Raw genomic sequence first — 13,633 nt, 5'->3', positions numbered from 1 at the left:
TGTTACAAATAAATGGAAATATTAAAAAGTAATAATATTTTATTTTCAATTCCAGCCACAATAGTAGTGCTAGCGAACGCACACGTCGACACTATACAATCGTACGGAGAAAACTTACAAGAAGGCACTAAAGACCAAAACGCACAAACAGATCAAATCCACGAATCCATATTTATGTTATTGCAAATAATAAACGGTCTCAAATGTTTCCAAGCGCGAGGTGTCGAGGAACTGTCTGAAACATTGACATCTTTTGTGGTGCTCAAAGAAAGTCATTGTAACGGAACATCTACAGAAGATAGACTGAGCTCCCTGTCCGCGCCCAAAACTAATTGCTATGGAAGATTATGTATTTTACAGGGGTATGTATGACCTTTATACCGTATACTAGCGACCCGCGCACGGCTTCGCCCGCTTGTACTACAAAATTATTTATTTTTTTATTTGAATTACTTTCGTGATCTAATAATATTATCATTTACATAAAGACAATATCCATACATTGACTACTAAAATTTCAGCAAATTCAATAAAACACATATTTTTACCAATATTGTCATATACAATACTGAATATTGACATAATTAACTTTTTATTTAACAACCGATTTAAATATAACTAACAACAACTGTCAAAATACAACAGTGAGAACTACATGTAAATCAGTTAAGCAGTTTTTGAGATTAGCGTGCATAGAGACAAACAGAAAAAAAAAATTTAGTAATTATTTTGATTTTTACTAAATTCATACATTTTCATGTAAACTAAATATTAACATAGGTACACTAAATGGCTGACACAATATCGAACTCATAGTATTGTTAGGTCATGTAAGAAGGAATAAAATGTTAAATAAAAATCGAGTTATGTAGGTCTATTTTATTGTCACACAAAGGGAAAGATAGCAATATATATAATTTTTGCTCCATTTTGTTAAAGATTATTGTACATTTCTTGCAATATTGATAAAACGTATCCCATGTGACTTGAGAGTAATCTCAATTCTGTTTTATTCCAACAACTGATAACTTTTATCTCGTGCGACAATAAAGAAATATAAATCTAATCTAAAAAATGTATGTCAGTATATATTTAATATTTGCAAATATTATTTCCTACAATTGAAGGTCGTGTTAAAATAAACAATACTTAGTTCAATGATTTTTTTCTATTATCCACACAAATCAAGTATCTCTTTCTAAGAAAAATAATAAAAAATATCATATATTCTTAAGAATATATTAATCGTTCGTGGTGTCTTTTCTAATAGCCCGATTTTGCGATCATACGTGCAAAATAAGGTTTGTACCTACATAGGAAAGTGTCCGTCGAAATACATTATATTAGAGTAGCGCCACATCAGCGTCAGGACAACTTTTAAAAGAGGCGCCAAATTCGTTTATACTTGCTATATTTAAACCATACCCTATGCCTTCACCAGCGCGATCCTGGAAGACACTTTTTCAATTTTTTACCATATAAACTAATGGTCGTCATGTTTAGTCTCAATGCTATTATCGAAAAGTTCAACGTTGCAAAATAAAAATCAAATGTCATTTTATTACTTCACAGATTATCCGACGATATGAACAGCAAAACAGATGAAGAAATCACATCACTCTGCAAATGTGCCTTAAAAGCTGTCGACACTTTGCTGCCAGGACAAAAGCTAACACCGCTATTGAAGGAAATGATGCAAGAAGAACGTGCAGTTTCTTTAAATCAAGCTAAATCAGTCTTAGAACTCATGCTATGGGGGCCTTTAGACGTAGCTCAGTCAGTGCCCGTGCAGGAGAGGGAGTTATCTTTGCAAAGGTGGCTGGATTTGGAAAGAGCGACTGTTTTACACGGCCTAGTTCGTACGAGAGTGCAATTGAATGTTTTCGAACAATTACATCTTATGTTCTTAGTTAGGTCCAACGCTAAAGCTATGTGCGACGCCTCTGTTCTTCTTGAAAAGGCTAATGTTTATTGATTTATATTTATAATGAAATATATTAGTCGAGACTAATATAACTTTTTTTTTTCATATATTATTGTTATTGTATGCAAATTCTAAAGAACATCGATTTTTCGATATATATTCGATACTTTTAAATCGATTATTGTAATATCGATATTATAACTACTTCTATATAATATTTCTGAATGTCCCTTTCTAAAAAGAAATATCAAAAATGCTCTGAAACAGAAGTCATAAAAATGGTTTTGTTTTGTATATTATTTGTCAAATGTATTAATTATGATTTTTATACTCGAATTATATGTAAGTTGTGTTTGAATAAATATTATAAGTATTCGTGTACGTAAATAAATATTTTATATACATTTATTATATACGTATTTTAAACAAAATATATTATGATATAATGCAAACTAACTTTGAACGAGTCATTCGCACGAAATTATATTAAAAAGAAAATGTGTATTTAGGTTTAGGATTTATTTAGCTTTAGGCACCGTTAAGATAAGATGAATTTATAATAAGGTGGCTTTCTAAAGTTATATACAAAAAATCATAATACCTCTGCATCAATTTATGTTTTCTTAAAGACCTCGATATAATCAAAATTTCAAAAGTAAAATAATTTATCATTACTTTATTATCCTCACAATACAATAATCCATTTAAAAGAATATTTTTAGCTTCACGCTACATCCAGCACAACAGTGTAGGCAGAGGAAACCTAGTGTTACGGCACTTCGTTGTCTACGCACCGCCGCAAGGAATCGAAAATTATTAGTTCCCCGATTGGGAATAGAACCCACAACCGTCGGCCACAATAGCCTCGATATTTCACACATTTCAATCAAAATTATCTTGCCACTAATAACTTTTTATACTCATTACTACAGGTGCCTTATGTATTATACACTAACAAACTGTACATTAACACGTTAATTTATCTTAGTCGTAAGTACTACAGTTCAAATGTTTAATTTTCTTATTAAGAACCATTCAACGATATAAATAAATAAAGAGATTACTTAATATTTTGTTTTATTTCATATTTCATTCAATATTTATTTAATAAAATAATTAAGTAGTAGTTGACAGTTCTACATACATTCTATTCCTACTCAGGATAATATATATTTCATGCATTATCCCACGTATTATGTAGCATTGAAGGCTGAGAACCTAATGTCAATACATTCTCTTCTATGGTTTTTGCCCGAATTCGAACACTACAAGTCGAGTCTCAAAACTAACCTCCGCACTGTCTTGCCACAGTGAAGACATAAAAACAACTCATTCGCCCTTTTTAAGGATTTTTTTCCACATAGTGCGCATTTTTTTTCACTTAGTTATTTCTTTTTTTTAAAGTTACTAACAATTTTATACAAATACCCCCTTTTCCGTCAAAATGCATTTGATAGATAAATAGACAGATAATAAATTAAATATCCACTATTTCATTTTTTTATGTCTCGCATACGCCCCTTTTCCCCCGAGATAACATCTGGCAACACACGCACGCTGTTTTTAATACACGCAGGCAAATCAAGTACATTTTAGATTTTGTTCAAATAGAAACTCATTATGTATGTATAACGAAGTATCAATAGGTTACTTTTTAGTGAAAGATACATTTAATGCCACATTATGTCTATAAATAAAGAATAAAAACAAATTCATTTTAACTATTTATTTATTGTCTGTTTTAAAGCGTAACAATACATACAATAACAATCCAATTGACTTCAAAACTCTGAAATATGTAAAAAAAAGAAATCAGTTCTTACTATATAATGTCTAAGTACTATATACTGCATTACATTGTAGCAGTGTAGATTATTGTTATAACAACAGAATAATAAAAAAATGATAATTTATCGAAAACAATGAAATAATATGATTTTTGAGAAATTATAAGTTTTATAAGTACTTAAAAAGAATTAATAAATTCAAAAAGAATCAATTAATTACAATACGTAAAAATAAATCACTACTAAATTGTGCTATAATAAAAGAATACATACATACATTACATAAAATTTAAAAAAATAAGATCAAAGGGTTTTTGCGCAAATATTGTCTTTTTATTAAGCAACATTTAATTCAAGCAATTAAAATATAAATCTTCAAAGGCATACACACAAGAATTGCGGCGAAGTCTGTATTTTTAAATATATACAAACAAACGAATATACTTTCTAAATTTTTAAATTTCTTAACTTGGTTTTTTAACCATTACTTGTTATCATTTTATAAAGGTCCTTGAATACTATTTTTGATAACAAAAATTTTTATGCCAATGAACTAGAAATAGATAAGACTTTTTTAGTTAAAAATGTTTTGCTTTTTTTTCCATTACACAAAGTCACTATTAAACTTGTATATAGCCACATTTTTCATAATATATTATATTTTTATTATTACAAATTATACATAAATAACAAAGAATACAACACGAAATACTTAACAAATCAAATTTCAAAATTACAGATCTCAATTTATAAAATACAACTTCAAAAATTATAATACTAAAACAATGACTATTATACAGAAAATCGTTAAGAATTCATTCTGTAAAAGAAAAAAAAACATGTTTTACTTAAAAATAATGAAATTACAATCTTACATGGAATGTAATATTCTATTACATTAAACTGCGACAGATCTAAAAACCATGCAGAAAATCAATATATAATATTTTTAAAGTAATGAAACTGTGCTTATACTTAAAATATGCATAAAAAATACCAAAAATACTAATTTATTTACAAAAAATAATACTGTATTAAATATTCATATTATCATAATTAAAAGATGGAGGCAGATTTACATCATATATAAATTAAAAATAATATAAAATATATCCTTAAAAATAACAATTGATACATTTAATAGAAATATTATATGATTTATTATTAAAGAGACATAAAAACAAGAAATAAAGCATTAAACTTATTTATTTGTATTACGTATTAAGAATATGATGAATATGAATATTTCATTATTACCCCTGGCAACAATCTAGTCTACAGGCACACTCAGAGATGTAAATAAAGTATTTAACTGGCTTTAAGTCGTTATGTAGTTATTATTTATATAATCCGTTTTCTTAGTGAAACTGTAAAACTAAAAGGCTTTAAAAATATTTAAAAGAATGTTGATTTTTACATTAAGGCAAAATATTAGTATATGTAACACAATATTCAATGAAATTATTCAATATTTATTATTATAGTATTTTTTATTATATAAGTGAAATAAGCAAAGTCGAAGGAACGAAGCATATCTGTATATATATTGTCTTTATAAGGCATTGTATTTGCTTGTTTGTCTAAGAGCAATTTAAATGTTAAAAAAATATATAAAATAAGAAAAAAATACAAATAATCTGTAACCTGTTTAAGAATAATTATACATATTATTGATGGCAGTGATATTATTTCATCTCTAATGGAAAGTAATAAATGGAATTAATAAAAAATGTATTGGTATAACGAAAAAATAATAAAAAAGATTACTTATCGAAGACAGTTAAATTCTATAAATTTTGAGAATTTATATTTTTTGTTTTTATTTTTGAGTACAAAAGTTAGTCACTAAAATGCCAAAAGTAAAATAAAAAAAATCACTTGTTATTATTTAAAAAATAGGCTTTTTTAATTAATCCACATTTTCTACTAATAAGATCACTAGCATCCACACTACGCCTAAACTAATCGGACTACAATCGTATTTCGAGATTCACTCTTTTATCATTATAAAACGTTTAATAGAATATGAATTAACGAATATGACACATTCATTTCTTTCTCATATAAAATGTGAAAAAAGTGAAATTGATTAATCGTTTTACAATTAATAAAATCGATACGAAACAAGTAACTTACTGTCATACTCAGAGTCGTTCATGAAGATATTAAATCTAGATAGTGCCACCCAGAAATCGCTAATAGTACAAAGCACGAGCGTATGCTAAAAGCGTATTATAAAAGTAGAGCCAGAAAAAAAATTTTAAAAATGTTCGATTTATTAAAACACAAAACTGTAAATACAAAAGAATGTAATTATAAGAATATTGCGTGACTGGCATCTAAATATGATACGATAAAACTTCATAGAAAATATATAATATATGTATGTAAATAAAGCATCTTTTTCTTAAAAAAAAGAGATGGGGCCTGTCTTCGTGGATTACATAATATAAAAAACATAACAGCTTCACGCTGTATTCCGCATATGGCAGGGTAAGGTAAATAGTAGTAGGAATTGTCGAAGCATTGCGTGTGAAACTCAACGCTGCGCTTTGCCTCGTTACCAGAGCGAGAACAAAGGTAATAATAATAAGTAATTCACTTTCATTCGTGGATGGCACTAACTATATATACATTTAGTGTTAATTAAACGGTAGTTATCGTCTCTGAGTGATACAATAATGTCGTACATTTACAAACCCTTATTAAAATATACATATTCAGGTGGTTTTCCGTCTGTATTCTTCACAATCTCTTCGTAACGATCTTGTTCAAATCGTTTTATTGTTTCAATTGACAGTTTGCTGTTAATTTAAATAAAAAAATATTTCAGGTGTATGTTTTATAACTTTATAAATTTTATTTTATTTATGATGCAGAAAATAATGCAATAATAAAAAATCGGTCAAGTACGAGTCGAACTCGAACGCCGAGGGCTTCCTACCAATTTCAGGATTAGGTCAACGGAAGGTACTACTTATAAAAGTTAAGTTAAATTTGCGGACAAAGTTAGTAAGGGCTTTTTCTGCGAAATATCAACATTTCAGATTTTTCTTTTATTTGTATTGTAATTTCTTACTGCGTGCCATTTCATAACTGGTAGATCAACGGGAAGTCAAAGTCAAATTATTTTATTAAAAATAAAAAGTTTCATACTTCATTTTTGAACGTCAAACAATTTACCACCAGTTCACTAAGTTAATGCCTCAGACCTGAGAAGAACCGGCGCAAGGAACTCATCGGGACATTTTTTTAAATCAATTCATATTTAACTTTATTCATATTTAATTATTTGTGACAATGATGCCTTTGAAACGGACTGGAGCGAGCATTTCATTCCCCAAGGCGTGTTATCATTTATAAAATCATTTATTTGGTAATATACATGTCCAACATGTCTTTTTGGAGATGGATACTACAAGGTATTACTGTAACAATTGTTACTTGTAGAATATACACAGTAAACGGTTGTGGGTTTACAAAGTAAAAGTCAAGACAGGGATCGGCGTGGAGTTCTTCCACTCAATATGTTGTCTTTTTGAACATAGATTCCAAAAGATAATTCATAATAATTATTACTTGTAAATATATACATATAATAACATACCATTTCTGTGGGAATATAGCACATGCGGTCGGCACCATGAAGGTAAGGCTGGAAAGAATAAGACATTTTATTACACGTATCTGTACATATATGGAGACCGTCGAGTCGCAAAGGCACGTGCGTGCGACTGTACGTACACGACAAGTTATGGGTTCGATTTCCACTCGAGCAAATGAAATTTTTCATATTTTCATTTGTTCGCTCCGATGTCGTGGCAAAGCGCAGCGTTGAGCCACGGAACATAAAATTCTTTCATAATAGAGAGGAAAGTCGCGGACAGAAATGTTTTAATATTTTTTATCATTTTAATTAATTTAAAGGAATATACTAAAAACAGTGAACCTCTAACAAATTGAAACGGGCCATATAAATAAATAATTAAAAAATATACTTTGGCACAGTTACTTACCTTACGATTAATATTACAAATGTAAAATTTTATAAGAATAGATGGATGTTTGTTTCTCTTTGACGCAAAAACTACTGAACGGATTTAGATGAAACTTGTAAAGCAATATTGTTTATAAAAATAATAATACATATAAATATATGATACTTACAACAATCCTACAATACCGGTCTGTATACCGATATGCGCCCATTTTATTTTCTGCATCCACGCTTTAGGCTCTAAGCGTTCCATTATAAACGGTAATAATAACATTCCTGGTGCGCACATTATTATTCTGAAAGTATACAAATACATTTTAGAATGCGACTACTTACTTACTTACCGATTTACTGTAAATGCTATGACGACCATGCTCGATTCCCACTTGGGAAAATTTATTATATTCGTCGACCTGGCGTCTCTCAGGTAACAAAGCAAAATGCGGAGTTGCGGTCCGACATTTAACAGGTCATGTCTTAAAAATTGAGGAAAACAATTTTGAGGAAAAATTATATGAATTAATCTAGTTTTAACACTCCGTACTTAATTTGTTAGTTATTTAAATAAAATCCATACTACAATGTTTGTTTTTAAGATTATTACTGTTCGGTATCTAACTTTCCACTTCGAGTAAGTCGAGAGTTGTAAATGTGTAGATCGTTATAATTGCAATAAATAATTTAGAAGCATCAGCATGTTATATACATTTATAATTCCATACTACACATTTTTTAATCGTAATTCGATATAATTAACTACTTACCTAGAAGTTACTACCTGCGATATTCCCTTAACCGGCGCCAATTGAGATGTTCCTATTATTTTTCCATTTTCATCTGTCACATCGAGACCTATGCAAACATTTAAAATAACCAGGTCGATTATCATCCGAAAGAATGAAATATTTAATATTTTAATTGCTTCGCTTTGGTACTGAGACCAAGGTTCCGCTACTCAACTCACAATGTCTCGAAAAATCGACAAAAGTGGGAAACGGAGTGTACACTAGGTTTTAATATTGAAAATTTTAAACTACAAAACAGTATGTGGGGTTAATTCTATTTTGTTTTATTATTGATTGTTTTAACGTATGAACGATGTAATTTATTGGGAAAATAGTAATTTCACCTAGAAGTATTTCATTTTGCCTCATCAATGGAATGTTCACCCAGTTGGCGGCCGCCACCGCTGCGAACGGGACAAATCTCTGAAATAATATTTCATCATATTTAATCATGTTAAATATTTTAAATTACCTACAACTGTCCGAAAATAATTAATTTAATATTTTTTTATATTATAATACCAAACGCACAAATAAATAAAAATAATAATAAACAAAACTGTATTGAATTTTTAAAAATTAAATTGTTATTTAAAGAGCTGATAATTTTTTACATTAAGAATAAACAACCAACACATCAAACCTCCATGTCAAACATTCAAAGAACACAATAAAGCTAAAAGAAAATCAAAAACTCGCAGATAATTAAGATCGCTCGGGAAGTTTATTAACATTATATTAAAATATAATTATAGGAAACTTGATAGATGAATAAATACTACTTCCATAGACTGGCTTTTTTAAAATCACAGAACACCAAAACCACACGTCTAAAATCCAAACCACATACATATAATAAAAAAAAATACAAAATTAAACTCACAGCTAATATAGGGTTTTTCGCGCGCTTCTGTATTCCAAATTTGAAAGTGAAAGCCGTCGCCATCGCCGCCGACGTCGCGGACGCGTACGCCACGCCCATCTGCGTCGTGCTCAGGGGGGAGTTCGCGTTCCTGTTCGTGTAGTTGACGAGCGCGTTGAACGACTGGTTCACCCACTGCCAAAATACAACTGCTGTCGTTGTTCTGGAATCGAAAGTTATCTATACATATAACAAAATCGTAACTGATGTTTATATAGAAAAAGTATATTACTATGGGGGCATTTATCAATGTCTATATCTAGATATCCACAACAGGATTTTTTATTTTTATCCGCTTTTCTCAGTGTTTGTGTACGCTAATCTCAAAAACATCTTAACCGATTTATATGAAGTTTTCACTATTGTAATTTGGTAAATTCCTGTTCTGTTCTCTTCTGTTCTTTCTATTATGGCGTTCCGAGCGTGCTAGTTGAGCACTTCGCCAGTGTCACGTTGAATGGAGAACTCACGAAAGAGGTTGTGCGGTAAAAAAAGGAATAATATTATACAACAGAAAGGTAAATTCCTTTACCATTTAGTGTTTTTTTTATTTCCATCGGTTGGTAAATAATAAAGTTATATCAATTAACGTCCCAAATACTTCCCAAATATTTGGGAAGTGTGTTGAGTAGAGAAGAAAGATATGGAAAGTGGATGTGGAAAGGCGTATTGCTCTCGGTAACATGGAAAGTGGAAAAAAGAACATTCTGAAAGAAGGTCCTTTCTGTCTATCCCGCTATCCCTAAGATAGGAAAAAAAATTGATTCTATCATTAAAATGAGTAATATTAAAACTTCAAGTCAAATTTACTTTAGAATCTTATAAATGAAAAATTTTGCGAAACGAATAAACATTTTTAAGAAAAACAACTAATAATAACTAAAAAACGAGACTACGACTTCTCGTAGACAAGCATAAATTTTAAATAACATTGACGAATGACATTCAGTATAGAGCAAGTAGAATAATAATTTACATATTATGTAGCGTCGTATTCAGTCTTCAAAAACAAAAATAACTTTTGTTCCAATAACTATCTTCACGCAAAACTATAGGGAAATATTATTTATATTTATAGTTTATTTAATATGTGTCATTTATATTTATCAATATTTTAATTTCTTTACCAGACATATTAAATAAACTATAAATATAATTATGTATTTATATTTAAAATGGCGGAACTCCTTGCCGCATTTTCTGGAATGACTACCGAATCCTTAACCACTCATGCGCATAATCAGACACTATCATAATTAATTATTATTACTATTATATAATATATAGTATGTCATGTCCATACTTGTTGATATTGATTAATAATAATTGTTTCAATCAATATTTATTAAAAGTACTATATAGTAATACGTAAGACATGTTTTCAGTTTAACATTCTATTTATCTTTTTATAATGAGATAAATATTTACATTTAAATGGATTAAAAGAGTTGTTGTTTCTATGGAATGAATAATTAAGTTGTTTTCAAAACCTTAAATTTTAAAAACAACAAATTACAAAAGTGTAAGAGTATAATACGCAACTGTCGTGTAGATTCGATATCCATTTATAGCAAAGCAAAAAAACCCTGTGTTAATTTTATAAATACACATATGCTCAACCTTGCCTACTACAGTATTTGGACTTATCTAATATGGTCATACTACTAAGTTGATTTTGTTGAAATTTAGCATTACCGCGCTTAAATAAAATAACAAGAGTGTATTAATACTAAGTATTTTTACTACTATTCTGCTAAATGCAAGAGATGTGTGAAACTTTCAATTAATAAACAATATACTATCCTAACAAACAAATAGGATAAAGTGTGAATCTGAAAAATGTCAATGCATAAACTAACTTACCTATACCATTGCAACATGGCACCAGTTATAAGACAGCCACCAGGCATTTGGAAAGACATTCTGCCAAACACATTTTGTAATTCCCCGCTGTCTGGATGAAATGCTGATTCATATAATTGTTTCGCTCTCACTACTTGAGACATTGCTGTGCCTGGTGGCTCTTGTCCTTGCCTAAAAGAATATTATGTAAATAATAAAACTAGTCAGTATTGTTTTTCTTGTAAATGCATGGACAGGGATTTACTTAGTTTAATCACATTAATTTACACTTCACAATAATCTACATTAAATTTTGTTTCTATGTCACAAAACATTATGAAATTTTAAAAATATATTAATAAAAATAAGTTTTTTTTTCCCATTTTGTTTAAACAAATAATAAATTAGGTACTTACTTATATTTTATATATAAATCTTTAGCTTCATACAATTCCTTTTCTGGTACTAAAGATAGTAATGGATTAGAGATGAACGCGAAATGTTTGAACCTGCCTACAAAAGTACTTTGATCCCATAGTGGCTGAGTAATGTCAATCCTTTTCTCTTCTGCCATTGTCTATTAATAAAAAAATGTCTGTATATTTTTATTTTATATTCATAATATGTAAAAAAAACCAATGACTTTGTGGGGAAGGAGCAGTCTCTAACTGTAAGCACCTTTACTACTTACTATTGTCTACTTAAACTTTTGATTGTAAATGCTTGTGGGCTTGATTCCCCTTGTAAAATGGATTATTTTAATTTCTGGTAACTTTAGGGCTGCCATCTCCAAACTATGAAATACAGGATTTGAAGATAGAAATACTTGGACATTAAGGTTTCAGGACAGGACAGTATATGTATAAGGGCACTATCTAATTGATATAGTTATAGTTCTGAAAACAGGCTAAATAAACCAACAATTGTGGTTGAGTTAACAAATAATTGTTTCATAGTTTATATTCATGGTGTAGATAATTTTGATTATTGTAGCAACTATTGCTAGAAGTAATCAATTTATTTCTTTTAATTTCATAAATGAAAACCCCACTATAAATAAGGATTAAGTTCTGTATACAAAACATTTAAAATATAGGTCTCTAACATACTTTACAAACTCAGGATGATGCTTAAAAAGTACTCTGATCATCCCAGGACTTGTCAGGGAACACAGGATTGTTGGCAACTCTTTTTTTTTGACTGGAAAATGCATTTACGCATGGCTGACCTTATGGTAACTAGACAAAGCAAGCATTAAATCTGCTCATCACACTATGGGAAGAAATGGGATATTGTGAGGAGAACAGAGAGTCTTAACACTAGGTTCCCTTCGCCTACCTATATGTGTAAAAAAAGATAAGAATATATATATTGCTTAATCATACATAATCTCATAAGGATAATAAAGATTAATTATACACTAATATAACTACACTGTAATACAAATAAATATACAGAGTACTTAACATTATTAGATAGTGGTAAAGATTGTCTTCTCTCTTATTAATGTTAAGTGGTACACACTAGAAATAACTACTTCTCTGGGATTCAAGAGCTTTAGAGAATAATGTTAATTTGATACATAAAAACTATATTTAAAATTAAATATGTTATATAAAAAATGGTGATTAACTTTTTAAAAAACGTAATTAGGTACAATTTTAAAATTAAAAACTTAATGATTACTAAAATAGTTGAGAGTTTTTTGTTTATATAAAATTATAATTTACTTGTGCAGAAATAAAAGAAAAGTAATCAATAAATAAATATTTATTATAAGTTTATTGATAATATCACTAATAAGTGAACATTTTGGATGGTTTAAAACTTATAAATTATTTCATGGTTGTCTAGTTAATAGTAATAGATTGGCAAGACCTTGAGTGTAGTGCGAAATTATTTTAAAATAGATGAAATATACTATACAAACGTAGTAGATTATGTAAGCACGTTAAATTGTTATTTAATATTATATGCTAATGAATCGTAAATGAAAAGATTACTCATTTATACTTACAATTGTATTAAAAAATTATGAGATTCCAAAATAGCCTAAAAATAAGTAATTAAGTCTTTTAGCCGCTAAATAATAGGATAAACTATAAAGACAAAATTCGCATTTCGCACTATACCGGTTTTTGACAATTGACAATTGTGGAACACAGATTATTGATAAATGTTGTACCGTGAACTAGGGTGACTACTCGATGATCTTCAATTTTCGATGAAGTAAAATAAATAAGTTTATTTTACTTTTACTTCACTTGCATGAATTTTTTTGTGATCAATACTAAAAGTAATAAAGTATTCAAATTAATAATTATTATAAAGTATACTGTAGTAATGATGAATTAATGAACTTGGTAGTGTTTATAA

General features: G+C 28.9%; 2 protein-coding genes across 7 annotated transcripts in view; one reads left to right on the top strand and one right to left on the bottom strand.

Annotated features, from left to right (window-relative positions):
- The window catches only part of LOC146529137 (uncharacterized), a 67,322-nt gene extending 64,330 nt beyond the window's left edge, over positions 1 to 2,992 (top strand). For all 6 annotated transcript variants that reach the window (XM_085201400.1, XM_085201399.1, XM_085201401.1 and 3 more), the window contains exons 5-6: positions 56 to 362; positions 1,573 to 2,992. In XM_085201400.1, coding sequence (XP_085057526.1) covers positions 56 to 362; positions 1,573 to 1,975 — 710 coding nt within the window. In that variant the 3' untranslated portion in view covers positions 1,976 to 2,992. The remainder of the gene's footprint in view (positions 1 to 55; positions 363 to 1,572) is intronic.
- Positions 2,993 to 3,635: 643 nt separating this feature from the next.
- Positions 3,636 to 13,434, bottom strand: Sfxn2 (sideroflexin 2). The gene is made up of 9 exons (XM_085202470.1): positions 13,275 to 13,434; positions 11,674 to 11,834; positions 11,279 to 11,449; positions 9,377 to 9,578; positions 8,838 to 8,916; positions 8,473 to 8,560; positions 7,879 to 8,004; positions 7,319 to 7,366; positions 3,636 to 6,515 (listed from the first exon to the last, which is right to left on the bottom strand). Exons 2-9 carry the CDS (start codon positions 11,829 to 11,831, stop codon positions 6,404 to 6,406), a joined length of 984 nt encoding a protein of 327 aa, XP_085058596.1. The 5' UTR covers positions 11,832 to 11,834; positions 13,275 to 13,434; the 3' UTR covers positions 3,636 to 6,403.
- Positions 13,435 to 13,633: the final 199 nt, after the last annotated feature.

This window comes from Heliconius melpomene, chromosome 18, assembly GCF_056956725.1.
Source record: "Heliconius melpomene rosina isolate 202511_hmr_F chromosome 18, ASM5695672v1, whole genome shotgun sequence".
In the NCBI taxonomy this organism is placed as follows: domain Eukaryota; kingdom Metazoa; phylum Arthropoda; class Insecta; order Lepidoptera; family Nymphalidae; genus Heliconius; species Heliconius melpomene.
The sequence above is the reverse complement of the archived record's forward strand: the minus strand, read 5'-3'. Positions and strand labels throughout refer to the sequence as shown.